Raw genomic sequence first — 26,759 nt, 5'->3', positions numbered from 1 at the left:
CCCTTGGAGGAGGAGGACTTCCAGGAGGTGGGGGGGGGGTCCCTTTCCATGAGCCAGGGGGCAATACCAAGGTTACCAGGCTGGGGATGTGATTGAGAACCACCCCCCAAATCACCTGACCTGGGCCATTCCCAGTGAGTAGTACACCTCGGAAAAGGCTGTAACCTCATTAAGCTTATGCTACAGATGCAGCAGTGAAATATAATGCCATTTCACTCTGTGGAGGCAGAGAGGGCGGGTTTTTTACTATTCGCATTGTGAGCTATTTATTACACTCGTATCCTGTTGAATGTTACTTTGCAAAGAAAAGTTCATATTTATCTTCGCCTTTTTTTTTTTTTCTGCTAGAATGATTAGCAAACGTGCTGTCAGCTCAAAGGAAAAATGGAAGTCCTGCCATCTGCATGCCTCACCAGATATTAATAATTCACTGTCCATGTTTACTACTTACATTAGATGGCACTGCTACTCATGACGGTTTTATTACAGGCGGCGCATTTGGAGACAAAAATGTCTAGCACAGCGATCACTAATTGCATGATTTTGCATAAATTATGTCAGCTACAGAGAGTTTGAGCTTTTCTTCACTTCACTAAATTCATCATTTCTTTACGGCCAGGAAGACTCGGCTTCCATTCCTTTAGCTAAAGGAAAGGCCTTGACTTAAAGACCAGTGCCCTTGAAAAGCAAAGGATGCCTTTAAACTTGCTATAGTTTACTATTGTGATAAGACATTTGCTTTTACTTAAGTCAAGGCCGTTATCCTACTGAGAAGCACAGCCCCTGGTGATGAAATAGGTTCACGAGGCTAAAGCTGGGAAGCTTTTGAAAGCCCTGTGGCATGCTGGCGACACTATTACTCTTTTGACTTTGGGGGTGTCTCTGTTCTGCCATAGTCATTTTCCCCACCTGCAGGGTAGGGGATTTTTGTCTTTTATTTCTCCCTCTGTAGAGATTTCAAAAAAATATATTAAGCAAGTAAGTAAATGAATGAACGACTGGCGCATGAGAGGCGTCAGTCTATCAGGAAGATTCCTGTACAATGAAATCAGCAGTCCACAAACACAAATGATGCTGAGAATGAAGCGTCAAATCCAGCAGAGCAGCTGGACAGATGTGTTCACATTTGTATTCTCCTGTCTGCTCTTAACTCACGGCTGTCTCATTTAGAGGAACAACTACTGAACTCCCTCCTATGAGCAGCAGACTACTTCGATGGGAATAGGCTGCTTCTCAGGGAATAAGGATAAAGGAATCGCAGCTACACTGCCAAGGGGCAGTCCTGGGCACCGGCAAGGGGTTAGGGAGGCAGTGACCTGGTCCTCAGGAATGTTGAATTCTGAAGCTCTGGATCAGCCCACCAGACACCTGAGCAGGTGCACAGCAAGGCTGCCGCTTTACCAATCAGAAGTACCCAAGAAGCTGGGGGAACCACAGGAATTCTGCATATGTAAGGCAAACCACAGTCATTTAGGGAAGATGAGGTCATTATGACTCCCCATCACAATGACATTGTTATTTTAAACAATTCCTTCCCAAAGAATTTCCTTACCCAACCTAATTCCCCTGAACCCTCTGCTCCCCAACCAAAGAAATTAGCTGACATAATTTATGAAGCAGTTTCTTTTTAGTCTCCTCACATATTTGATTTTAATATTTCATAACATTATGGAGTGACTTCAGTATTTTAAAGGAAAATTTAGTATGATTGATCTTACATGACAGCCCTTTTATTACCAGGAAATTTGCATACAAACATTTGGATAAGTCTTAGGTCTATTACTTGAGCTAACCTGTAACAGAAATAGAGTAAAATATTATAACTTTTAAGCAGTGCATTTTCAAAATATTTGTTGCTTATATACCAAGGACAGAATATAGAGATTTGGTGGCAAGTTGTGGGGACCCTGCTGGGATTCATATCAACAAGCTGTTTAGCTGTCGACTCCTATTAAACAGTACACCGTACAAATTGCAGCTTTGAACCTTTGGACCGAGTATGGTAGTGTATCTATTTCAGGACCAGAGGGCCTGAAGGGTCTACAAGCACCTGAATCTTCACTCTCAGAGTTAAACAACCAAACGAAAACATCATTTTGGAGACATTTCCGGGTGCCAAATTCTACTCCTGATAGAAACTCTCTCAGAGACCCCCTCTCTCATAAGTCACCATGACATTCAGTAAGAGCCTGAGTCCTGTGTCCTTCCGGCAGCACCCCCACCACAGCGAGGGCCTTGAGAGACTTCGAGGTACACAGAGATATTACTAAGTGACCAGCTGCTGATGTCAACAAAAACAACTCACTTTAACGTGAGAGCCCGGCGTCTTTCTGCTCAGTGCATATTCCCAGCTCTAATTGGGAGGGAGAGAAAACTGACTACAGAAAAGCAGACAGCAGAGTTCCCTGGTGGCGCAGTGGGTTGAGGCTCCGGCGTTGTCACTGCTGTGGCTCGGGCTGCTGCTGTGTTGAGGGCTTGGTCCCTGGCTCGGGAACGTCCACTGGCATGGTGAAAGAAAGGACGGCAGGGAGGGAGGGAGGAAGAGAGGCAGATATTAGGAACAAGAAGGATTTATGTTTCTAAACTTTAAACTTTTCTGCTAACACCATATTTCAGAAGGATTTAGAAAGAGCAGTCTTCAAGTTCATTGTCTGCACCTATAGCTTGTGTGGAGTAAGGACCTGATCGCCCCCAGCACGGCAAGCCCACAGACGTGCTCTCTTTACCATGTCATCTTGCTGGTGAGACGTCTGAGCAAGAACAGAGCAGAGAGAGGCTCACGTGTGCACATCAGAGCTTCACCCGAGTTTTGCTCTTAGGGCCCCGATAAGAGTGACGAAACTTTTTAAAAAATCACAACAGCATGGCACAATGCTGCTTGAAGTTCATGTCTCAGTCCAATCCTCCATAATCTAGCCTTGGGCATAAAATGCAATGTAGTAAAAAAAAGACGACAGCATAGGAGAGACAGGGGAGGAGGCTTTGGGATGCCAGAAATATGACAAGCAGCCCTGCCAGTAAAAAGTACTCCCTCGCCTTATCCAGACTCCAGAGAGAAAGGGCAGGAAGGGGAGGCTGATGCTTTGGGGGCCTCATTTCAGCTGCTCAGGGAAGAAGCCACTGTGGAGAGACAGCATAGCCACCACCGACCATAATGAAACTGACCAGTCTTTGTGTTTCTAGGTCATTCCCTGGCAACGTGGGTCCCTCCACGCTGGTTCTTCCCCGGGGAAGTTTCCTACGTTTGTCCACAGCCTGTTTCTTTATCTTTTCCGTGTGTCCTCAGGAGTTAGACTCGGAACACCTCATATTATCTGCATTTTGCTCCCTGGAAGCAGCTTACTTCCGGAAGAAGCGATTTCAGCATCCTTGGAAATGTCATGGAACCATAAAACCTGGGCTCCGATAATGGGCAGGCCCTGGAAAGTAGATTGATATGCAGATGGCTTGGTCTGGAAAGGCAGGCTGGACTGTGGAAATGTACCCAGCAGTGGCAGGAGTGGCCGTGGCCATGTGTGAGGGTTGCCGGATGAGTGACAGGACCTCAAGAAGGCCAAGGCCAGGAGGGAGGGCGGAGGTGGGAGGTAGGATCAGCAGAGGACAAAGGGTGTGCTTTTCAGGTTCCCCGGCAGGACCGGGCAACGCTCGGCACACACAGATTCTGCGGCTAAAGCACAGCCGCCGGGTGCTCGGAACATGAGGCTGTGTGGGAAGGGAAGTGACACTGAGCCAAGCTTTCGGGGTGAAGATCAGAGAGTGAAGCAGCAGTCTGAGGAGGACCCAGCAGGACAGAAAATTCCCGTGTCCACTGGCAATGGGCACCCACGGAATGGTCTGAACAACAGCATCCGTTTCCAGTGACAGCTAGAGAGGAGCCAGAGAGGAGGAACTGGAGCTGGGGTGAGAGGCTGTGACAAGTGAGAATTAGCTGGTAGGAAGGGTGACTGGTGACCATGAGAATGGATGTAAGGGGGCAGCTGGGAGAGAAACACATCTTGGTGATATGGCCCAAGACGAAGGGATTAGAGATGCTACCAGCCCAGGCAGACAAGGTGGTCAGGCATCCATGGAAACCGAGGAGTCAGGAAGCCAGCAGGTTTGTGGGGGGAAGACAGGCTTCCTATTAGAAATATGAAGAAGGGGTTTACAACTGGAAATATTAATTAAAAAACAAACAGGTTTTTCGTCATCTCTTACTTCTTAGAACTGCCATGAGAGAAATACTTTCAAAGAGGAGAAAACTGGACCACAGGATTCACAACACAAAGAAACTCTTAAAGGGCTAAGAATACGCCCTCTAATAACAGGTGCTTGCTAAATATTTAATGACGCTATTAACAACAAACCTAGTAAGTGGTTTTGCTAGAAATACACAGACTCCAGATTGGACAGTAAATTTTGTTTCTTTCATTTCAAGTTGTACTTTTTTTTTTTTTTTTTTGCTTTTGAGGGCTGCACCCGCGGCATATGGAGGTTCCCAAGCTAGGGGTCGAATCAGAGCTGCAGCTGCCGGCCACGACCACCACCACAGCAACGTGGGACCTGAGCCACGCATCTGCGACCTGCACCACAGCTAAGACCAATGCCGGATCCTTAACCCACTGAGCGAGGCCAGGGATCGAACCTGTGTCCTCATGGATGCTAGTCAGATTTGTTTCCACTGAGCCACGACGGGAACTCCTCAGGTTGTACTTTTTTGGAAGTAGAAATTAAAAGGAAGTATCTCAAGAAGTTGCTAACAAGGAAGTCAGCTTCTAGAGATGGATGAGCCTTGCATCTGGGCCAGGCCGTGATTAGGAAACAAGAAAGCCTCAAAGGGCCTTCTACCCGCAACGCAACCACAGTTTCCTTTGGGAAAAATTCGCAAGGGTAGAAGCTGAGTTTTTAAAGAAAGATTATGTTTGAGTTGAGTTAATTTACCATGTTGTGATAGTTTCAAGTGTACAGCAGAATGATTCAATTACACATACATATATCTTTTTCTTTCAGATTCCTTTCCCTTATAGGTTATTACGAAATAACCTGAGTAGAGTTCCTTGTGCTACAGAGTAGGTCCTTGTGTGTTATTCCTTTTATATACAGTAGTGTGTATATGTTACTTCCAAACTCCTAACAGAACCCTCCCTTGCTCCTCTGGTAACTATAAGAAGTTTGTTTTCTGTGTCTGTGGGTTTAGTTCTGTTTTGTATAGAAGTTGACCTGTATATATATATATATATATATATATATATATTTAAGATTCCACATAAAAGTGAGATCTGCCCTGTTTTGCTTTCTCTGTCTAGCATACTTCACTTAGTATGACAACCTCCAGATCCATTTTACCCCCCCCCCCCCCCCCCCCCCGTGCTGACATTCTTTTGGTTGAAGGGAATTTTCACGTGACCAAAATACCAGCGAGCTTGCCAGGGCAACTCAAGGACAACCAGAAGAGGGCCACTTCTTGGCCTTGACCCCGCCCCTCAATGTGACGTCATGACGCAGCAACTCCATTGGTCTTTGGCTCAGACCCATCCGGGCATCGCTTCCTTTCTGATCAATACCAGAGTGGCTCACAGAGACGTGGGGTTTTGGTTTGGTTTTGTGTTTGGTCTTTTCTTTTTTTCCTTTTTGAAATCGCAGGGCCCAAATGACTAGTTAATCATGCACTTAAGACACACATCGCTTGGAGAAGTATAAGGAAGAACCACTCCCAAGAAAAAGTTCATAGCACATGCAAGCGTAGAAAGTTTGAAATTTTAAAAGTGCTGAAGGAGATAAGTTTCTCACTTTTAAACCATATTTTTCATACGGCTTCTTGGGCCATTGAAAAACCCCATGATAACTGCTTTTCTCAATTATTGCCTGCATATGTTTGTTTTAAAAGTAGTTGTCAGTGTGATGGCTTTCGCAGACGTGTTTCCAGCTCTGTTTAATTTGTTTCGTTTTTGCTATTTCTCTGTGCCTCCATATGTAATATTACCTCGCCTCTAAGTATGTCTGTCCTTTATTTATTGTGTCTGTCAGATTTGCTAGTGTGGCAAACATTCTCAGAGTTAGGCTAAATGGGGGAGTCTGTCATAGGACTGGAACACTGGATCTGAGAAAATACGGCACCGTCTTGCTGGGCAGTGTAAGCTCAGGAAAGGTGTCCACTCTCCATGAGATGTGGTCAGCTGCTGAGGGAGGGGTGGGGAATGGACCAGAACCCAGAGCCCCTGGCTCTCAATTCAGTCCTAGAGACCATTGAGGTTCTACCTCAAAGCATCCACTCTCACTCTCCATCTAAAGAATCTGTGAAGACGGCCACTGGCTGCCCTGCTTGAAAGCAACCACCCAGGACGACTATATGCTTTTTAAGCAGCCATCCAAAATAGAAAACTGGCAGGTGGTTCTCAAGCCTGTTTTTCTCAAGTAACCGATCCAGTGCCCTTCACAGGCATAACGTGTTCTTAAGAGGGTTGTCCCATCACCATCACTCCATCACCAGCAGCAGCATCGCCTGGACCATAGACAGAGGGCGTCAGAGGCACTGGCCACCTGAGCCCTCAGAGCCGTGTCCAGGGGACACTGTCCACATGTCCAGGCCCAGTTCCACGTACCGTCTTGGTGGGACATGGCCCCACCGTGCCGTGCCTGCTTCCCTACCTGTGAAAAAATGGTAGCTCCTCCTTCAGAGTATTTGGAAAACAGCATGTTAGGACATGTGTAAAGCGCAGACTGGTACCTAACCCGAGCCAGGCAGGATAGACAGAGCAGCTCTTATTAATACCTTTACTCTGTCGGATTATATAGCTGGCTCAGGATTCTGGGTAATTTGTGGAAGGGCCAGAACCAGGCATTCAGTCCCTAAACCCCAGTTCTTAAGCACCAAGCGATACTACACAGCCAGGAATGAGCATGACAGTTAAAGAGGAGAATGAGGGAAGGCCAAAGGGACGACCTTGTGTAACTCCCGTGCCAGCTGCTAAAATCCTACATGTCAATGATTCCTTGAAAAGGCTGGCACTAACACTTAATCTCAGACCTCAGGTCCCCAGTGAGAAGCGCTTCCCCTGCCCATGGAACTCCTAGGAAGAGCCAGATTTCCAGCTGTGCTGCAGCCCCAACCAGAATCGTCAAAAGAAAACAGGCATGATGGGCCATATCCCTGCTATGGCCCCGCCAGGGGACAATTTACTTGAAACTGACTCTTGATAGTTAAAGTCCCCTATTTTATTTTATTTTATTTTAGTCTTTTTGTCTTTTCTAGGGATGCACCCACGGCATATGGAGGTTCCCAGGCTAGGGGTCTAATCAGCACTACAGCTGCCAGCCTACACCACAGCCACAGCAATGCAGGATCCGAGCCGTGTCTGTGACCTACACCACAGCTCACGGCCATGCCGGATCCTTAACCCGCCGAGCAAGGCCAGGGATTGAACCTGCAACTTCATGGTTCCTAGCTGGATTCGTTAACCACTGAGCCACGACGGGAACTCCAAAGTCCCCTATTTTAAATGCTGACGGTGACAATGTGCTGCTCTGTGGAAAGGAGTCTACCTCCACTGCTGATGCCTGAGTGGGGGGCCGTGGGGAGCACACCCAAATGGCCGTGACCTGGGCTCTGGCTGGGCCCCAGGTTCATTTTAGAAAAACGCAGAAGGGGACGACTCCGCTTGCTGCCCTGAGACATCTTTCATTCATCGCTTCAATCCGTAAATATTTATGGGCACCGTTTATCTGCCACGTGTTGCTCTAAACTTCAGGGACACAGCAGGAAATACAGGAGAAGAAGGGGAGCGGACGGAAGCACGTAGACCAGTGGTTCTTCATCTTGGATGCCTTATCAAAGTGATCTTGGCTACCCTGTCACCATCTGCTGAAACTGACCACCTGGACCTGGGTGGGGACCAGTATGTTACTTCTAGAGCCAGGCCCCCAAATGGAGGTTTGTCTCTCCTGCTTTTTCTGGGAGGAGCACAGCCTGCCTCCAGATTCTTTTCCCTTATGTGGCCAAAAATGCTTTCTTTAAGAGCAAAACCTTGTAAAAGGTTCTGTGTCTTCCATGCCTATGCGCGCCTCCAAGGTTCCAGGAAGGCCAAAGGAGACAAGGGATCATGTGAGGCTGGGAAGGACTTAGGTTTCCCTTTTTAGAAGCATTTTGAGGATTCTGATGTGCACGGAGCATCGTTTCATGACCGGCAGCACCGCTCATGCACTAAGATGCTCATTGCGCTTCGTGGACCTGCACTCCCTCCCCCTCTGTCCTCTCTCCCTTCCTACAATCCCTGCGAGGGAAGAGGGAGGTGCTGGAGAGACCGAAGGACAGAAGCAGAATACAGAAGTGTCCACCTAAAATGTGCTTTTCCATTCAGTCGAAACTTGTGCTTATTGGATGCTGGGACTTCATAGAACGAGAGACTCTATGACGTCCTGCCCCGGTCACCTCTGCTCACCTTGATTTTTGGTTTTTCCCTGGGAGGAACCATCTCAGCTCCCTTTTAGACACAAGGAGAAGGGCTGCTGCCACTGCCCAAGACAGAGCAGCGGAAAAGCTGACGGCCCTGGCTCCGGTCTATTGGAATGCTCTGTGCCTCCGCCCCAGTTCAGAGCACCCAGGATGTAGTGTGCTTTATCTGGACTGCACTCCTCAGCGCCACCCCTTCCTGTCCTCTGTCTGTCTGTCTGTCTTTCTCTGTGGTTTTCGTTGTCACTGTTCCCCTCCCATTTCCTCTGTCTATCTCCCAATTTCCCCTTTCCTTCCTCTCCATGTCCATCATGGACAAAAAGTAGTGCAGAAATATATTCCTAAGTATTGATCTTATGTATTGAGTACCATTTTATGTTGTCTGTTCTCAACTCAAAGTAAGGAAAAATGAAACGGTATTTATTTCACTCAAGACCTTTGGGCAAAAACAAACACGCTGTGAAGTAACCTCATACACAGGTGCACTCCTGACTCCCTATTGATTTTCCTCCCAAAGGTCAGTGGTTTCTCTTTTCCAGCAAAATCTAGAGTCCAGTTAGAAGGCTGAGCATAGCAACAAGTCTATGCTCTCTAATATGTTTATGTCATCCCAAACCATTGAGATTTTTGAATTAAATTCTTAGTTTATTTTGCCATGACCACATCCCAGTCCCAAGAAGAAGTCTGGGTAAGCTAAGAACAGCCCTGTTGGTCAATGTACTTTATGATTAAATGAAAAACAGACGCCACTTCTGAACCATCTACTCATTTTTGTAAGTGTGTGGGTCATCTCTTTCTCCTCTATCCACACACACAAAAAAGATTTAAGGTGATACTTTGTAGCAGCCGAACTCAAGAGCGTGACACCAAGGTTTAGAAGATAAAAATCTGTGGCCGAGGCTTTACTTAAACTAAAGAAATTCTGTCCCTTTCCTGTCCACTCCTCTGATCTCCGCCCAGGTTTCAGAATACCATGTTCCACCAGATCTGAGGATCCAGGCTCCCTCTGACCTGAGGGTCCAGGTTATGCAGAAAGAACCCACGGAAGCCAATAATATTGAGTACCCATCCTAAGCCTTCTTAAAATGTCATGGGTAGCCCCCCCCCCCCTTCCGTGAGGATACCGGGATGTATATCAGTATATTCTCAAACTAATTAGCAAGGATCAAAGGCTGATTGAGTTGGAGAGGGAGGAGATGCTTAGCAGAAGCTAGTGTACAAACACTTATGTAAGTGTAAGAACTGACACATCTAAGCAAAGTCACTGGTGCTTTAAGCCCACTTGTCCATGTCTCCCAGGCAAGGCCTGCCTGGCACCCAGGAAACACTGGGCACTTTCTTCTTCCTGCCTCCACGGTGGTCCTGAGCACGGCAGGCTGGGGCTCCCCACAGGGGACCGTCTTTCCCAGGCTGACGGCCACATGGTGTGGGGTCCGAGTCACCCTCCACGTGCAGGTGCAGTTTACCGAGTCCGCAAAGGCAGCACGAGGACTAGAGAAGCCCAGGAGAGCAAGGCTAGACCCTGACCATGAAGAAGGAGCCCAGCCCTGGAACAGGAACCATTGGGAGTCACAAGGAAGGGAGTGACCAGGGCATCTTCTCGAGATGGTACAGGAACCGGCTTACCTTGAGCAGAGGGTTTCGGAGGAGCCCTGAGAAGTCTAGGGAGATTAGCAGGATGGCAGTGATTCTAGAGGACCCTTCAACAGTTGCTTTTAGGAAACCACTTCCAAACGGGGACCCATTTGGAATGGCCTGAGGTATCCAGAGAGGAGATGTTTGCACTTGAAGTCTGGACTATGAGGACGTGCGGGACAAGGGATGGAGAGCCCAAGGCAGGGTCTGTAACAACCTCAAGGTCAGGGTGGGAACGGTGTGAATACAAAGGAGAAGGTCAATAGGTGAAGCACTGGGAAGGAAGGACAAACAACCGCAGGACCTGGTGAGGACGGTTTGGGGGATGAAACTAGGCCGGTTGGTCAGGCAGAGCACGCTCAGCATTGTTATTCTAAGGCGCCTGCAGAATAAACGCCCTGGAAGAACCACTGATGGACGGAGCATGGATCTCTCGACCCTGAGGCAAAGCCAAGTTCAGCCCCTCACTTAACACTGGCCATCTCTGCTCCCCGCTCAGCAGAGGGGAAAGCAGTAGCTGTGTTCCCGGGTAGAAAACAGCCCATCGGGGTCTCAATAAGTTGCCCTGTGCCAGATCTCCTGGCAGGAGGTCACACTAAGCTCTCCAGGCTGCCGGAGACCCTGCCGAGGCAAGGAAGCCAACTGCCAAAGAAGCCAGAACAGAACTCTGGGGGAGGGGTGTGGCTGCCTGGTTTTAAAAAGTAACTGCTTAGGGTGACGCGGGGGGATGACAGACCCTCGCGGTCGCTGTTGGTCAGAAGGAATGAAAGAACCGACGGACCTGACAAAGTAGAACATCCCACCAGGATCCATGAGGAACAGAATTTGTGATAAGGAATAAAATGGGACAGCTATTTGGACGTTACGGTGTGCGACACACACTTTCCGTCTGTTTTCTCCTTTTCACCTCCCGCCCACAAGAGTGATAATTTGGGTCCTGCACACTGCACGTTGACCGGGCGTGCACCTGCAATGAGTACCCATCAGTTGTTACTGGGAACACGCCTTCCGTGTCCATGTCCCCAGAGACTGTCCGCCCGCTCTCTGTGGAGCCTAAGTTTTGTCTCCACTGATAACATCTCTCATTTCTGAGGTTCTCCACCTTGTTCATCAGCTGAAATGGAAGGAGAGGAAAGGGGTCTTAATTCATATCCTTTTGCTCCACACTGAGGCTAAAGAGTCCCTGCATCTAGCCCGTCACAGGAAAGACGTGCTAATTCAGACCAAGCCACCTTTCCGCGCTGGACCACGGCTGACACAATGTGTCAGAGCTGAAAGACCACACGTCCTGGCTCTGACTATGGCTTTTTGTTGGGACTCTGTCCTGGACAGGAGTCTCTGCACATTTTGCTGTCCCCTTATAAATAGAAGCTGATGACAAGAAATGCTCCTTTCTCCCTCTCCTTCTTGGCTTCCTACCTCTGCAGCAAACGCAAGACCTTGCAAAGTCTACAGTTTGGCTAGACCAGGGAAAGGCGGGAGACACGCTACCGTGAAAAACACCCAGGGATCTGCTGTGATGGTCAGAGATGGACACTCGCATGGCCTTGCCTCTTCACCTCTCATTGACGGCACCTGCAGTGAGCGGCGACCTCCATTCAGAAACGCTGCCTGGGTGTGTTCCAAGATGGTAGCCTGAGACTCCGCTCGGAGAAGCAGCGGGGAACACACGCCCTTTTGAGACTTTTGGGTAAACGTACGGTTCTAATTTTAGCTTCAGATATATCATGAGTTAAAACATGCGATTTAGTAAAATATGTATATAGTATGGATTCATCATAGTTCATCAATGAGGCACAACCCTCTCAAAGCACCTTCCAGTAAACACACGTCTCAAAGGAGCAAGAGTCCCTTGACGTCTAAGAAAAGTTGGCTACTTCTTCTGCATCCCCTAATTCCAGCCTTTTGGGGTTGGGGCCCTCCCTGTCAGCTGATTGTTGCTTATGTACCTGGAGCCATCAGGGAAGAGAGGGGGTGAGCTCTTTGCTAACATAATCTAAATGCGCTCATGAGCGGGGCTCCAAACTAAAGGCCGTATATCCGATATTTTCTGTCACTGAAAATACTGAAGGTGGAGAGAAGAATGGGGAAACGAGTTCCTGTTATTCGTCTTAGAGATGATTTTGGTGAGTGGGAGCCCACCTCGCTGAATTCTTTTTGGACGTGGTTAGCAAAGCGCACGGCTGCAAACAGCATTTTGTTCACTGATGTAACCTCTCATTTGCCGGCGGCATTTTTGTTCCCCATTGATTTTTGCCACCATCATAACACTTTGCTAATTCATTTCTACCAGTTTAGATTCCATTTGGACAGAGGATGAACAAGGTTCACATCAGCAGAACATCGCAGAACTAAATGAATAGTGAAACACTGACGAAAGTCTGGTGCAATGAACTGGGCGTCCTCTGGTTCCTCTAAAACCTCAACACTAAACCAAGAATGCACATGTGCAATGGATGGTTCACTTCCCCTGCTGCTACTTGTTTGAAGCAGGCCAGGAGGAGTCTGTTTATATTATGTGGCTGGAGTAATTGAGCAAAGGTTTTCTTCAGGTTAAAATGGGTTGGTTTTTTTTTTTTTTTTAAATCAGAGGTATGAGCTGAGGCCCCACCTAGCTGTTTCTTCTGCCTCAGGAGCGCCCTTGGCCCTGCTTCCAATGGGATGCTCCTTACGTCTGAATGATGGAGGCCTCCCTGCAACAGTCCACAAATCCAGGGACTGGGGCGTGACCTGGGTGTTTTCTCCAAGGGGGCCATGGCTGTGGACACCCGGATGGGAGCGGCCCACCCCCAGGGCTCAATCTCAGAGGGGTGGCAGCATTCATTTTCTTAGCCCTCTTAGCAGTGACCTCTGAAGAAAGGAACAAATGTCTGGAAAAATATCGTTTCCGTGTATTAAAGGAAATTAAACTGGATAATGAATCTAACTAAGACACAGTCCAAAATCTATAGCAGTTAGCTTTGCCTGGAGGAAAGGAGGGCGTGCATTTTGGAAGGATCAATGAGTGCCTATGAAGCGGCTCTCAAAGTTAACCACTTCCCAGGGCAGAGGAATTCATTAACCGGGAGGTTCTGTCTTCCTTCCTTCTCCCTCTGGGAAGCAGCGGGTTAAAGGAAGCTGCATTCCCTTGCCCCCCCCCCCGACCCCCCCCACCCACTCTGAGCCGCCTAATGTTCAGGCATTCCCTGTGCATATAGAATAAAATGCTGACCCAATTAATTTTGAATTCCAGCCAGCATCTTCGACGCCAAGGTGTCTCAACAGCGGGGAAGCCACGAGAAAAACCAATAATATCATACAGTCCCTTTCCAAACTCGTCAGATTGCTTGCCTGGCTGTTTTGCTCGATGCCAGGGCACTGACTGACAGGACAGTGGGGCGGGGTGGGCCTTGGCAGGGCTACCCCACTCCCAGCCCCACTGCCAGCCGACTGCATTCTGCCAGACGGGAAACCTCTGGGTCCCAGCAGACCTGGAGGATGGAGCTAACCCGACGGAGGTGTCCTCTCTCTCTCTCTCTCTCTCTCTGTGGGTCCTGCAGATTATAGGTCAAAACCAGGCGATTCCTCATGAAAGCAGATGGCTGATTCCAGCCCAACAGTGAGTTTGCTTACCTACCGATCCATCTGTCTCCCACGAGACAGTCCCCGGCTCCCCTAGCCATCGGCGCCCCTCTGCATACACGTGTAGACACCTCGGCAGATAATACATGCACAGGCACACGGACGCCATCAGTATTTTGAAGTTCATTTTCTTTCTTGATCCAGGGCTTCCGCAAAACAATAAAAGATGACCTTTGAGAGACGGCTTCTACCCACATCTAATCATTTCTGGGTTTTGCATATTCCCATCCAAGTGTTTATATTTTCCAGAGGCTGGATGCTGTTCTGCTGCCTGAGGTGTGCACTGAAGTTGCCCTGGGGCTTTTTAATTGGCGAACAGTGTAACAACCTGGCAGCGTCCCCCACCCAAACTGGAAAAGAGGAGACAAAGTAAACCTCCCCCAGGGTTTGGTCTCGATTCCACTGTGATGAGCATTTTAGATCACTTCCCAACAGTGCAATTCAGCGGACTGCTTTCTCTCACCTAACATTCTTTCCCAAGCGTTTTTCTCCGATACTAAATAATCTTTATAATTATCATTTTAATGGCCACACGGAGTGACTGTACACCATAATTTACTTAACCATTTACCTATTGTTAGGCATTTAGTTACTTCCATTTTTCACTCCTTTAGGCTGGAGTGAACATTTTTATATAAGCTATTAATTTAAAGCAGCACGCAGAGATGACTTTCCATCACTAATCTAAAAATACAGGGTTTATATATTTACAACTCACATTTGATTATGAAATTTAATTTGAGGGTAATTAAGACATTTATATTCCAAACAGCTCCTCCACATCAAGCTCTCCCTGAGCCAGCCAGGCACAACTATGACTTTGCCATTTTCACCTGAAGACAGCACAGCCCGGCGGATTCTAAAACACAGTTGTCTTAGGAAAAATAAACTTTATGAACTCCTGCTGCTTTAGGGCCAAGCGATTAAGAACCAGAGTCTCTGGTTCTGGGGCGACGCAGGCCAGGCAGGTCTTCGTGGAAAACGCCGTCTGGGGTCCATACTCAATTTGATACTCAAGGCAGCCGGGATGGGACTGAGTCTGTGCCCAGGACCAGGGAGGCCTCAGGATCTACCTGGGGGCGGGGGGGCTCTGTGTGACCTGCGCCCTGATGCTTTGTGGCAACAGGCCAAGGAAACTGCTCCTGGGGCTTCCAGCTGTTAGACGCTGAGGTGGACCAGGGGGGCGCCCCCGTGACAGATTTCCCCAGGCAGAAGCAGGGCCCTAAAGGCCTGGGGACTTAAGGGGAAGCACTGGCTGTGTGGCGCTGGGCACGTTCTAAAACCCATCTTGTGCCCGGGGTGCTCGTTCTGTAGCTGGGGCACAACAATAGCGCCTCCACGGTGAGGCTGTCTTGAAGAGCAAGGAAAAGAAGGCAAGTGGCATGCAAAGGACAATGCCAGCATTTGGTGAGGGCACAGAAGCAGGTACCCCACGGACGGACTGCTCTGTCACTCTGTAACGTGGACACGGAGGAATGAACAGGTGTGCCAGAAAGCTCCACTTGTCTCGTGGACTCTCATCGATAGACTGTCCAATTCTCTTTCATAAAAAGATCATTGTCTTAATGGGAATCCCCACAAGCCCTGCCCCCACCCCCCCAACACCCACTAAACCGTAAAGGAGCGGCCTGGAAAGATGTGTCAAACTCAAGATCAAAGTAATTCTTTTTTTTTTTTGGTCTTTTTAGGGCCACACCCTTGGCATATGGAGGTTCCCAGGCTCGGGGTCTAATGAAAGCTGTACCTGTCGGTCTACACCACAGCCACAGCAACACCAGGTCCTTAATCCATTGAGCGAGGCCAGGGATGGAACCCGCAACCTCATGGTTCCTGGTCGGATTCATTTCCGCTGCACCACGATGGGAACTCTGAAAGTAGTTGTTAATGTCCAGGAAAATTCCATTGTGAAGCTTTAGAAAATGTCCATCAGCCACCAGTAGAACTCACAACCTCATCCGAAGGCAGAAAAAATCATCTACGAAACTCTGTGCTGTCTTTACTATCAGCGGAATTAGGATGACTCCATTACCATTACTCAAAAAAAAAAAAAAAATTCAGCAACAACAAACAATAAAAAACAATAAAAAAAAAAAATTCAGCAACAACAAACAATAAAAAAAATCCTATTTATCACCATGATTTTCACTAATAAGGAAATGAGTTTTATATACTTTGCAACTCCCTGTAAAACACAGAAAGGCTTAGCAATTTTTAGTATTATTATTTTGCCACTGGCAATTAATGCTTCTGATTTGTTTTATTAGTTCGCTGGTTGAGTCCGAGGCTCAGAATATCTTTCCAAACCAGCAGACTGATGTAAAAAAAATTATTTCAGTGCCGTTCTTGGCAAATCGTGATGATGAATAGCGTGGTAGGACAAACTTATTCAGACACACATTTTTCAGTCGTGGCAGGGAAAAGGCTGAAAAATTACTGGTAAATTGCTTTTTGTAAAAATGCTCTCTCTTTCAAATTTTCCCCAGTATGAAGGTCTTCTGCAGAATGATGGCACAATACATTCTGACATCCCTGGACCACAGAGGCTTTCAAGAATGACTATGAGATAAGCGTGAGGGTGAAGATTTCATTTCCTTATTGTCCTCACTGTCCCCCATGCTCTCCCTCCACGAGGTCCCTCCGTGCACATCTTTTAACCTGATGGGATAAGAGTCTCTTAACCATCTCTGTTATCCGCCCTCCGCAGGCATGCGCCCTGTCCTGCCCACCACCCACATCGATTCCAGGCTGTGCCTCTCTGTTTGCCTTCTCTCCCCAACAGCCTAGTTCTTTGAGTTTCAAATTATAGAGGGCTTCAAATCGCTGCAGGGCCTGGTAGAGCACCCAAGACCAAAGAAAGCTTGTGCTCGGCCTTCTCCAAACTACCCCCGATGTGATCGTTTCAGATTGATTCTTTTATCAGAGGGCACACAGGCTTCAGGGGTGTGTTGGCTCAGCACAGAGCTGGATTTTTCCAGACTGGAGGTTCCCCAGCTGGCACTTTGCAGAGGCCCCACCCCGCCCTCACCCCACCCAGGGGAGGTGCGACACTGCCCTCTGTTCCTGCTCTGTCACGTGGCGACTTTCCACCCAAGCCTTACCTGCAGGACACACTCAGGCCGCCCCAAGGATAAGGGTCTAATGCAGTGCTTCTCCCCTGGGGACAGTTATGCCCCCAGGGCCATTCATCTGGGGATCCGTCTAGCAGAGACTCTGGGGCGGGGGTATGAACCTCTAGTGAGGAGAAGCCAGGACGCTCACTAACACCCTTCCCCGCCTAGGAGAGCACCCACAGCAAAGAATCACCCAGGCTCTGCTGCCAGGAGTGCCCAGGCTGGGAAAGCCCGGCGTGATGGACACCCAGCTCTGCAGGGTGAATCCTGAGGTCCTCTGTCGTGATTTCCAGCTCACTGTTCAAGGCATAATTGATGAAGCCCTCGAACTTCCTCTAAGCTGCTCACTCAGTAACACTCCCAGAGTCCTGGGAGGCGCCAGCGCCGTGCTGGCCTGAGACGCCAACCCAGCAGAGATCCAGATGTCAGGGCGGTGGGGGGGAGGCAGGGAGTCGAGTTCTGTGGCCCACTCCCAGTTGGGGGCTCCAGGCTTCTCCTCTCTTGCCCTTCGCTGAACCATCCCAAGTGCTGGCCTGCAATCCCAACTCAGTAAAGAACGGGGGACATGGGCACATGTCTGCCTCTGTTTGTTGGACACCTGAGGTAGGAGAAGCAGCGTGGCTTCGGGGGACCGGGTAGATCAGGGTCCCGCCTGTAAGTCTTACTTGCTATGCGATGATGAACAGGTGACATAACCTCTCTGAACCCCAGTTTCCTCCTTGAACTGGGACGTGTGGCACTGTATGGTCCTCCTGCAGCAGCGGAGCACCTGGAGGCCCACTGACGCCCAGAGCATCAGTTCCTGTGAGCCCCCGGCAAGCGCCCTGGGAGGCACCCGTGTGGGTGGGCAGGCAGGCTCTCCCGTGGAGGCTGGGCAGAGCAGGGGGCTGCCAATCCTGTTCTCGTTCTGCTCTCGCCGGCTCCTGTCAGTGGCCTGGCCTCTCTGGGCACCTGACGCCAGGGCCCCGAACACCCCAGAGTCCTCCCACTTGAGTGTTTTCTTCTCCAACACGGGGGGAAAACAGCGAAAGCTACCTCACAAACATACTTCACTGTGTTTTCTCGCTTTCAGCCCAACCCTCAAGAAAGTTCTTCCATGTGCAATAAACAGCTGTGAAGCTGCCTAATAAGTGAAGGCATTTTCCCCACTGGTATCCCCCAGAGCAATCACTGGCCACCTGCATCTTTTTAGTTGCATTTAATAATTCAGCCCAAGATGAATTTGCATGATTAACATAAAGCCTTGTGATTTTATTTTCTTTCAGGATTTAAATCCTGAAACAACCACCATTGTGTTCATTTGCCGAGGTTGGGATCAAAACACAAAACTTGATTCTGGAATGAATAAATTCTTGGGGGGGGTAGTATTTCCAAACCACTCTCTGCAGAATCAAAGAAAAGAGTTGCTAACACAGACTTTGTAGATGCAGGGAAAGCCATGTCCTTCCCAAGGCTGGAATGAACCCATCAGGAGCCAGCCACGCGGCAGAGATTTAGCCCTCATGATTTTCCCATAAGGCAGCACGGCCCACGGTCCCCCGCCCCACCATCCCACAGCAACCACAGTGGCTGACATCAGTAGCGTTCCTTCAGTTCCTCATTGGAGGGCTCTCCACGTTTATCTGATCCGGAGCTAGAATCCCCAGTACGTCTTTAGGAGGAAAGAGCAGTTCTCTGGGATTCTAATTACAGATTAATCACATCATCCTCCAAAAAAACAGTAAAAACCCCCAACGAGAAAGTTGCATTTGGAAAAACCATCTGCCTAAGAAGAGGAGCCCGTGTGTGAGAGACGAGGCCCAAAGCGGAAACGGCAGCAGGGTTGGGTCGCTTGATGAATAGCGTAAAACAGGTTTGTCTAATGGGGAAACATGCATTCCTATCAAAAGGAAAACAAGTGTATCCCACATGGAGAGGGAGGCAAGCTTTCATATCTGAGAAGCATTTCAAGCTGTGCCTGCCAGCGATTCGCTGCCTGTCTGGTTTCCCTTAGCATAAAGGGCCACCTCACCTGTTTAAAAATAATTAGGGAGCAGGCAGTCGCCACGGCGGCCAAAAGCTGGCGCTGCCCCGCGTCTGCGTGTGCGTTGCTGTTCCACTGACACACGTCTGTTGCTGTTTCTGAATATGCAGGAACCATGGTTAGTAAGGAAACCAGCAAATGCGTACTCACGACGACGGCGACTGAAGTGGAGCCCGCCGCCTGCCTGGCCCTGGAGATGAGATATGCCCTGGATCCCAACCGGCAGATTAAAAAGCGGAATAAAGCCCTGCAGGTGCGCTTTAAGGATATCTGCGAGGCGCAGAACGAGCAGCGGGACACGCAGCTCGCCTCGGGGCAGCTGGGCGACAAGCGGGAGGCCAAGCCCGCGTCCTACCGGGCCGCCTACCGCAAGTACATGACCGTGCCCGCTCGGAGGTCCATCCCCAACGTCACCAAGAGCACGGGCGTGCAAACCTCACCGGACCTGAAGAAGTGTTACCAGACGTTCCCGCTGGACCGCAAAAAAGGAACGCTCAAGGGCATCGCAGGCGCCGATGCCTTCAAAAGCCAAAACAACGGGTTTGTGATAGATGCGAAAGCGAAGCGTGAGGAGGGGCCGGGGGAGGAGGCGCGGTGGGGCGCCGGCCGCGTTCAGAAGACCACGGCCTTGGTCTTCCACTCCGACGAGCACGTGAACGCGCTGGACCAGCCGGCCGGGCTCAACTGCGCGGACACCTGCCCAAGCCCGGAGCCGCGCAGCCCCCGAGACGCCCCTCCCCGGAACGCCACCCGGCCTCCGTCCCAAGAGCCCCACGACCAGCCCCACCGGAAAGCGAAGCACGACGGCGCCAGCCCGGACACCGAGGAGCCCGCTCCGCCCGCCCACGGGAGGGTGTTTAAGACGGAGGTGGCCGCCGTTTACGCCCCCAGCGCCAAGGCCCCCCAGCGGGCCCTGTCGCATTCTGCCCCCTCCAGCGAGTGGTCCCTCTGCCCCGCGGCAGACCAGGAGCGGAGGCGGGCCGCACAGGCCAACGGGCTCCAGGCCCCGCCGGGCAGCGCCCTGGCCTGCGCCCCCCCGACGCAGTGCCTGTCCCCGGAATGTAGCGAAGCGCCCCTGCAGACTCAGGCCCCGCCGGGGCAGGAGCACCAGCCTTGTCCGCCAGCGCTCGCGGTGGGTGACGAATGCCAACAAATCGTGCCTCACACGGAAGTGGTCGACCTGAAAGCACAGCTGCAGATGATGGAGAACTTGATCAGTTCGAGCCAAGAAACCATCAAAGTGCTCCTGGGGGTCATTCAGGAGCTGGAAAAAGGAGAGGCCCACCGCGAAGGGTATGTATGCTCACGCCTTTCTTATGACCTTCTGCGCGGGCTCTTCACCCTGGGGGGGGGGGGGGGCCAGGGCGGGGCGCAGATCGGGAGCCCCCAAGCCCAGATCCGTCATGAGAACTACAGCCAACATTTCTGCCAACAGGCTTACGGTCTGAGCACAGGGCAAGTTCAGAGGGGTCCCAGGTTATTTTATGATGCTAGACCTTACCCATCCTCACCTGCGGGACTGCCTTGCTGGTCAGCATTCAGGTGCCTGGCCTGGAATTCAGCCCGTCTTCTGAGTGAATGGATGGACATTTCGCTTTTGCTCTCCCAGGCCTAAAGCTTTATGATATCGATGAGGCATAACAGATATGCCCGTCCAGAATATCTGCTCTAAATAAGCAGCTCCTTGCTTCTCAAGGAATCATATTTTGGAAGAGACAGGACATTTGGATGGCGTTTTGAAAAGTACATGCTGACTCGTTTAGGCTAAATAATTGGAATAGCATTGATATTCAGGACTGTGCAAGGGTTTCTGTTTTATGCAATAGACAATATGTTTTCCATTCCTTCCTGGGAACTCAGAGAAGCCAGGTCCATCCTTAGACAAACCCGGTCTGCATGTGCTTAGGAGACAGATGACTTTCCCCACGAGCTGCCCTGTGTGTCCAGATGGGCCGTGGAGAGCGTGATAACAGCCAGAACTGTCTGCCCTTGATAACAGATCGCTGAACTTGTTTCCCATGCTTTGAACTTGAAATTGTGCAGCAGCAATTGTAACAACAAATGACCTAAAGGTAGGACACTGGTCTTGAGCCCCTCATGGAAGGAAAGGCAGGCAGTGCGCTAGGCTGATACAGATCCGCCAGCCCGGCTCTGGTCCCACGCTTCTCCAGTGTTACGACTCACTGGCTTTGTCTGGACTGCCCGGCCTTCTCTTTCCCATTCTCCCCGGAAACTGTCTGGATTCCTCCAGCCCAGGATCTGGAGGTGGCCTCTAAGGCAGTGCCCTGTTGTCTCGCAGGACCAGCACTCTCCACCCTTCACGCTGTGAGCGTCTATCCCTGGTCAACTGAGCTGGCAGCGAGTGCGATGATTAGCCAAGAAATGCATTGTCAGGGCAGCAAACCACCAGCGCGCAGCGCTGCTGTGGTTGAGTTGCAGTGTGTTTGCATATCGCAAACAAGGGAGACGAAATAACCTCTGCGTGTTCCCAGGCAGGTGGTGAGACCTTTGGCCTGGCCCCAGAGGCAAGGCGCCCGGTGCAGGTTCTGCCCTTGGCGTCTGGCTTCGTGCAGGTGGCCCAGTTAATTCTCAACGACCTCCCACCTCCTATGGCCTAGCATGTTTATTTACAGCCAAGAGCATTAAGCCGGCAGAGTTGCTAACCAGTGGTAAACTAACCTAAGTAACCTAACAGGATAGAATGTGTTCAAAAGGCTTTGTGCAATCTGGGGTTGCCATCTCCATTTGCATCCCATCTCCATCATTTAGACTTGAATGTGTATGTAACCCACACGGCCACACACCAGGGTAGGTCTCTAAGGGATTTATTCATCAGGAGAGCACATTCCCACGGAGATACATTAAAAGCCCAAACAGGGACCAGTCACTGACTTTGATGCAGCTGGTGGGGACTTAAACCAGAAAAATGGAAAGGTAACATCACCAAATGGGAAGTAAGATTCAACAAATGGCAGAAAACCCAATGCATACACTAAATAACACGCATCGCACAGGGTGCGTGTGCCGGAACAAACACTTGCACGGTTGAACGCCCACAAACACCCCAGGACAGAAGAACCATAGGATGCACGTAGCTTCCCCCTTACGCTGTTAGAGCAAGGGCAGAGATTCGGCTTTAAATGGGGTCAGATCTTCTGAGTTCTCTTGAGACTCTATCTGTCTACGAAATGGTGTTGTGTTTCCTAAGACGGGTCTGGATGGGACTTCCAGCTCTGAGGATTTGGCCAAGGGCTACAGTTCTCTGTGCCTTGTTTCTCTGTCACCCTGCAGACAGAGACCTTCTAATGCACTAAGTCCACAGCCATGTGCAGTGTGAATGGGTTGGTGTCTGTTGGTATCCTGAGAGTTGCTTGCTGCTCAGTGGTGCTGGAATCTGGGGGGACACTGAGCAGCCGCGTGTCTGAGTCCCACTTAATGAATACCCCCCACACACTCTCAGCACACAGGCTGCCACCAACTGTGGTTCCTACAAGCCCTGAACTGTGGCCACTCATGGCTACTGAAATTCCAACTCAAATGAACTGTGACTGAAAATTCCATTCTCTGGTCACACTGGCAACACTGCAGGTGCCCCAGAGCCACACGTGGTGACTGGCCCCCACCCAAGAGGGAAACCATTCCCATCATCACAAAAAGGCCTTCGCCCCAGCATCCCCCAAACAAGGTACAGTGCCTGGCTCCTAACCATTTGAGGAGTGGGCACCACAGATCAAGACAAAGGATGACAATTTAGAATCATCTCTGGTCCAGTTGTTATTTGCACAGGACAAGTTCGCAGTGGAAAGGCAGGACCGTAGGTGGGGGAAGAACCCCCTTGTCTCATCCTAAGAGTCTGCATGGCCACCTCCCTCTCTGAGCTCTCTGAACTCAGATAAGTGAGCCAAATGGTTTCAAATTCCCAGGTCCCCTTGAAGGTGGCCCCTCTTGCTCAATGCCCAGGGTCATCAGTGTGCCCCAAATGCAAATTTATCGTACCCTTTTCCATGTCGGAATGTAGGAGGCGACAGCAACTCCCGAGGTGGACAGATAAGAAGCAAGCTCCCTCTCCATCCGTTTCTCGGGTGCCGGGGTCCAGCACAGGGCGGGAGAGTGGGGGAGAGGTGCGTGGGGACACCTCTAACAACTGGCTCTTGAGCGACGGGGGTAGTAGCATTTGCTGGTTTCCATGGTGTAAATACTGCTGTCGCGGCCAAGACCAACCAGCTCTCAAAAATCCTGACAACTGACCGCTCTGTTCCGTGGTGCTGAAGGGCATAAGGGAGGCCCGTCACTTTAAAGGAGAGACCCTCAGGAGACCTTGAGGTACTCCCTCTAAGCCAAGAAGTGTTCAGTTAGCGGTGCGTCTCCTGGTGGAAAAGAGGAAAGCCCGCTCTCCTCCACGCAGATGACTAAGCAGGACAAGGAGCTTCAAGACCAAGTTACACTATCGACGGGGGTTCCTGGGAAAACACTCCTAGGCCATGGCCCACGGAGAACGCTCAGAACCTGCGTGCAATCCATTTCTCTCCCTACCCTCCGCCTGAGTAACACGGAAGGGCCTGCTTTGCATAGAATTTTTATCTGCATTAGGAGGAATCTTAGCCAGGGCAGTCACCCTGTGTGCACTGCAGAGCTCGCGACTTTGCAACCAAGTGACAAAATTCTGCCCCCAGATGCACGAGGCACTGCAGGCCTGTGCCAGGCCTGGTGAGGCCATGGGCTTCCTCCTGTGGGTGATGCCAGGACGGAGCGAAGGGAGGCAGTGCTCACTGAACTTGGCTAGTGTGGCCACAGGCAAACTCTACGGAATGTGTAACTTTAGCAGGTTGTTTGTGCAAACGCACCATCGTGTTCGTACACACCCCGCTTTAGCGACTTGGTCAGGCAGGCTCTTTGCAGGAGGTCTTACTCTGTTCATCGAAATTTCCACATCCCCAACCACAGCCATCTTCAGTAGCTCCCACGTTAGTTTTCATAAGAGACTCTTTCATTACTGTTGTTTGCTTATATGGGTTCCTGAAAGGCCTCAGAGAGGAAGGTGTCAGCTTAGGCAAGTGACTTCATCTCAGTGAGCTTCCATTTCATCTTCTATTAAACACGGATGGCAGAAGCTTAATGATGATGTCTGCGGAGGTCTGAGCCATAACCAGCACACAGTGGGCACTGCATAAAGGACTTGTGTCAATGTGGCATCTTACTGGGCCGCGCTCTGTGCTGGGGAGATGTGCAGAACCTCTTCAGTATCGGGCCTTTTCAGTCCTTATAAAACGTCCGGGCGGTTCACTAAAAATCGCTCATTCTAGGCAGTGCAGGTGGCACTGGATGCCTCTGCCTGCGTGAATGCCAAGAATTATCCTGCTCCTTTCAAAGCTCTCAGCATTATTCTTGTCTCTTCCCAAGAAGTTCAGGGTCGCACAGGCTCTCTAAATAAGCCACTCCTGTAGCCGCTGAAGGCTGAGAACCGGGCGAATGGGGCACCGATTTTAAAAACCCAACCAACTCTTGCCAAGACTGTGGCGCTGCAGTGCTCAGGCGGGCACTCTCACCGGCTACCAAGAGGTGGCACCTCAGCCGGGAGACTTGCTCCTAAGACGCTGGCACCCCACATGTTTAGTGTCTCCAGGGGTTCAGTGGCTGGTGACAGCCCAAGAGCACTCTGCTCTTCAGAGAAGACCTGCCACCAATCTGCGCCAGCCGTCGAGCACGACGGCGGGACCTGCCGTTGCCCAGACATGGGTTCTTGCATTGGCGGGGTCTCTCCTGCATAAGCCAGGTGCTGCCTGCAGGGGTGGGTGTGTGGGGACAGGGGCGAAGCAGTGGACCCTTCCAAGATGCAATGAAGCTCAGAGGGCTTTGTCCGGAGTCAGAGCAAGTGCCAGACCATCACGTAAGAGGTGAATAACGAAGCAGCCGGGCAGGCCTGTTGCTAGCAGCAAGGGTTAGAATCCCCGTGATTCAGCTTCCCCTTCACGGCCTCCCATTCAGCCTCACCTAGCAAGGGATTTCTCCACGGCAGGGGGGCCTGCTCTCCTGGGTCCAGGACCCACAGTGAGAGGGAAGACAGATAAGCCGAGGACATCGCCCTGAGGTCAGGAGCCCTTTAAGGGCTTCACGCCCAGCAGCTCTGCAGACCGAGGAGGCAGGAATGAGGATGTGAAGGACAGCAAGGGGTTAACAGACCCAGCATAGAATCCTGGATGAGCGCTTGCTCAGCTTTGCTTTTCCTTTTAATTTCCCTGGAAAAAAAGAATAAAAAAAGGAGGCAGCCTCCCAATGTGTTCGGGTGTGTGTGTGGCACGTAGAATCAGCGACGAGAGCCTGGGCCTGCAGGGTCTGTATTTACCAAACACCTCGGGGTCAGCTGCCAGGGCGGCAGACAGCAGCACACGTTTCCTGCCAAGGGCCAGCTAGTCTGCGGCTGCGGGGCCGTGCGGTATCTGCTCAGGGGATTCAGACCTGCCCCTTCCTCCCGAACACAGACCAACTCCACACACACACGGGAGAGCATTGCCATGGTCACGTGAAGCTTTACAAAAACTGCGCCTGGACTGTGGGCCAGGCTTCGCCAGTGCCTGCAACATGGCCTTGTTCATCGCGTGACCACAGCGACTCACCTAGAAGCCAGAGCACGGTGTGGGCGGGCACAGGACCCTTGCAGATGGGACTGCCCCATAGATGTGTGTCATTCATTCGTGGGTACCTGAGGCTTCTCCCAGGATCTTCCTAAGGGCTGGGCACTGTGCCAGGCAAGGAGAGGATGCAAGGCCAGGAATTCAGGTCCCCTCGGAAGAGAGCAGGTCACTGACACTCCGTACAGGCCTCACTTAACGGTCCACCAGCCTCTGCGACCTTCAAGAGTCAGACGCGCAAGTGTGTATGTGTGAGATACACGCATCTCTCACACATGCATTCGTACATGCCGTGGAAAGGGCCTCACTCTCCCAACCAGTGGCAATAAGAAGTCACCACACACACCCGCTAACCCGCTGGATGAGCTGCCCCTGGACCCCGATGCTAGCTGGGCAGACGCTGCATCCTCGCTCTACCTTAGGTCCTTATGCCGCCAAATCCCTCAGAAGCAGGCACTCTTCAGAGGGACCTGTCAGGGGATGAGCAGTCTCTCCAAATTTTCTGTAATTATCCAGGCCCAAACAGAATAAATTCTGCATCGCAATTACAGAGGAAGCATAAGGGGACAATTTCATTTGTTTAAGTCACAGAGCTGAAAGAACCCGGAAGGAAAACCGAGCACCACTGTGCAAGCCAGGGCCTCAGCCGGGGAGTCACGGAGGCCCCAGTGTGAGGCGTGGGAACCTGACAGCGAGAAGAGCCCCCGGCAGAGCCCAGGTGGGGGCGGGGGAGGCGCAGGGAGGGGTCGCCGGCTCAAGTTGGCTGCTGGCCCGCTAGAAGGAGGCTGGGTGGCTTCTTGCCAAAACCCACCCATTTAATGCAGATCGATGTCTTGCCCCTGGTGAGCCAGAATGGCCTGATCTCAACGCGGGGTGGGGGGTGCCTCTGGGGTGCAGCCAAGGGTCCCCGTGGACACCTCTGGACTATCACACGCTGTCTTCCCGGTGGCAGCATCACAGAGATGAGGGCTCCGGAGCCCAGACGGGGAGCGGCCCTGGGCAGGGAGCTGAGACGCGCAAAGAAAGGCTCTCCTCCTGCCAAAGGCTCGCCTGCCCCTTTGCTCCCTATTTGAACGGGAGGGAGATGTCAGCACTTCATTTTCTAATGTTCTTGATAAATCAGTTTCGGTGTCTCGGCGCATTGGCTGCGACACCAAACGTCTTACCACATTCCAGCCAGCGGACTGAGGTGGCCTCCGGCTCACGTGGTTTTTCCGTCATTTGCGGGGAGCAACCGGGGCCTCTGCAGCCAGCAGGTCCTGAGCTGGCAACTCTGCCCGGCCCTCTGCCCTCCCTGTGCTCAGGGCCAGTTA

General features: G+C 50.9%; 2 protein-coding genes across 16 annotated transcripts in view; one reads left to right on the top strand and one right to left on the bottom strand.

Moving 5' to 3' along the window:
• The window catches only part of DOCK1 (dedicator of cytokinesis 1), a 539,709-nt gene that overhangs the window by 259,536 nt on the left and 253,414 nt on the right, over positions 1-26,759 (bottom strand). The window lies entirely within an intron of this gene.
• Positions 1-26,759, top strand: part of INSYN2A (inhibitory synaptic factor 2A) — a 66,338-nt gene that overhangs the window by 7,311 nt on the left and 32,268 nt on the right. For 2 of the 4 annotated variants that reach the window (XM_084995920.1, XM_021072612.2), the window contains one exon: positions 18,928-20,110. In XM_084995920.1, coding sequence (XP_084852046.1) covers positions 18,928-20,110 — 1,183 coding nt within the window. Of the gene's footprint in view, positions 1-16,126; positions 16,260-18,509; positions 18,647-18,927; positions 20,111-26,759 lie in introns of those variants that run through there. The other 2 variants (XM_084995921.1, XM_084995922.1) reach the window with 2 other exon arrangements.

Source organism: Sus scrofa, chromosome 14 (genome assembly GCF_054392235.1).
Source record: "Sus scrofa isolate SSC_HxYL_T2T_F1_AM1 chromosome 14, Sscrofa_HxYL_maternal_Yorkshire_Landrace_v2.0, whole genome shotgun sequence".
NCBI lineage: Eukaryota > Metazoa > Chordata > Mammalia > Artiodactyla > Suidae > Sus > Sus scrofa.
The sequence above is the reverse complement of the archived record's forward strand: the minus strand, read 5'-3'. Positions and strand labels throughout refer to the sequence as shown.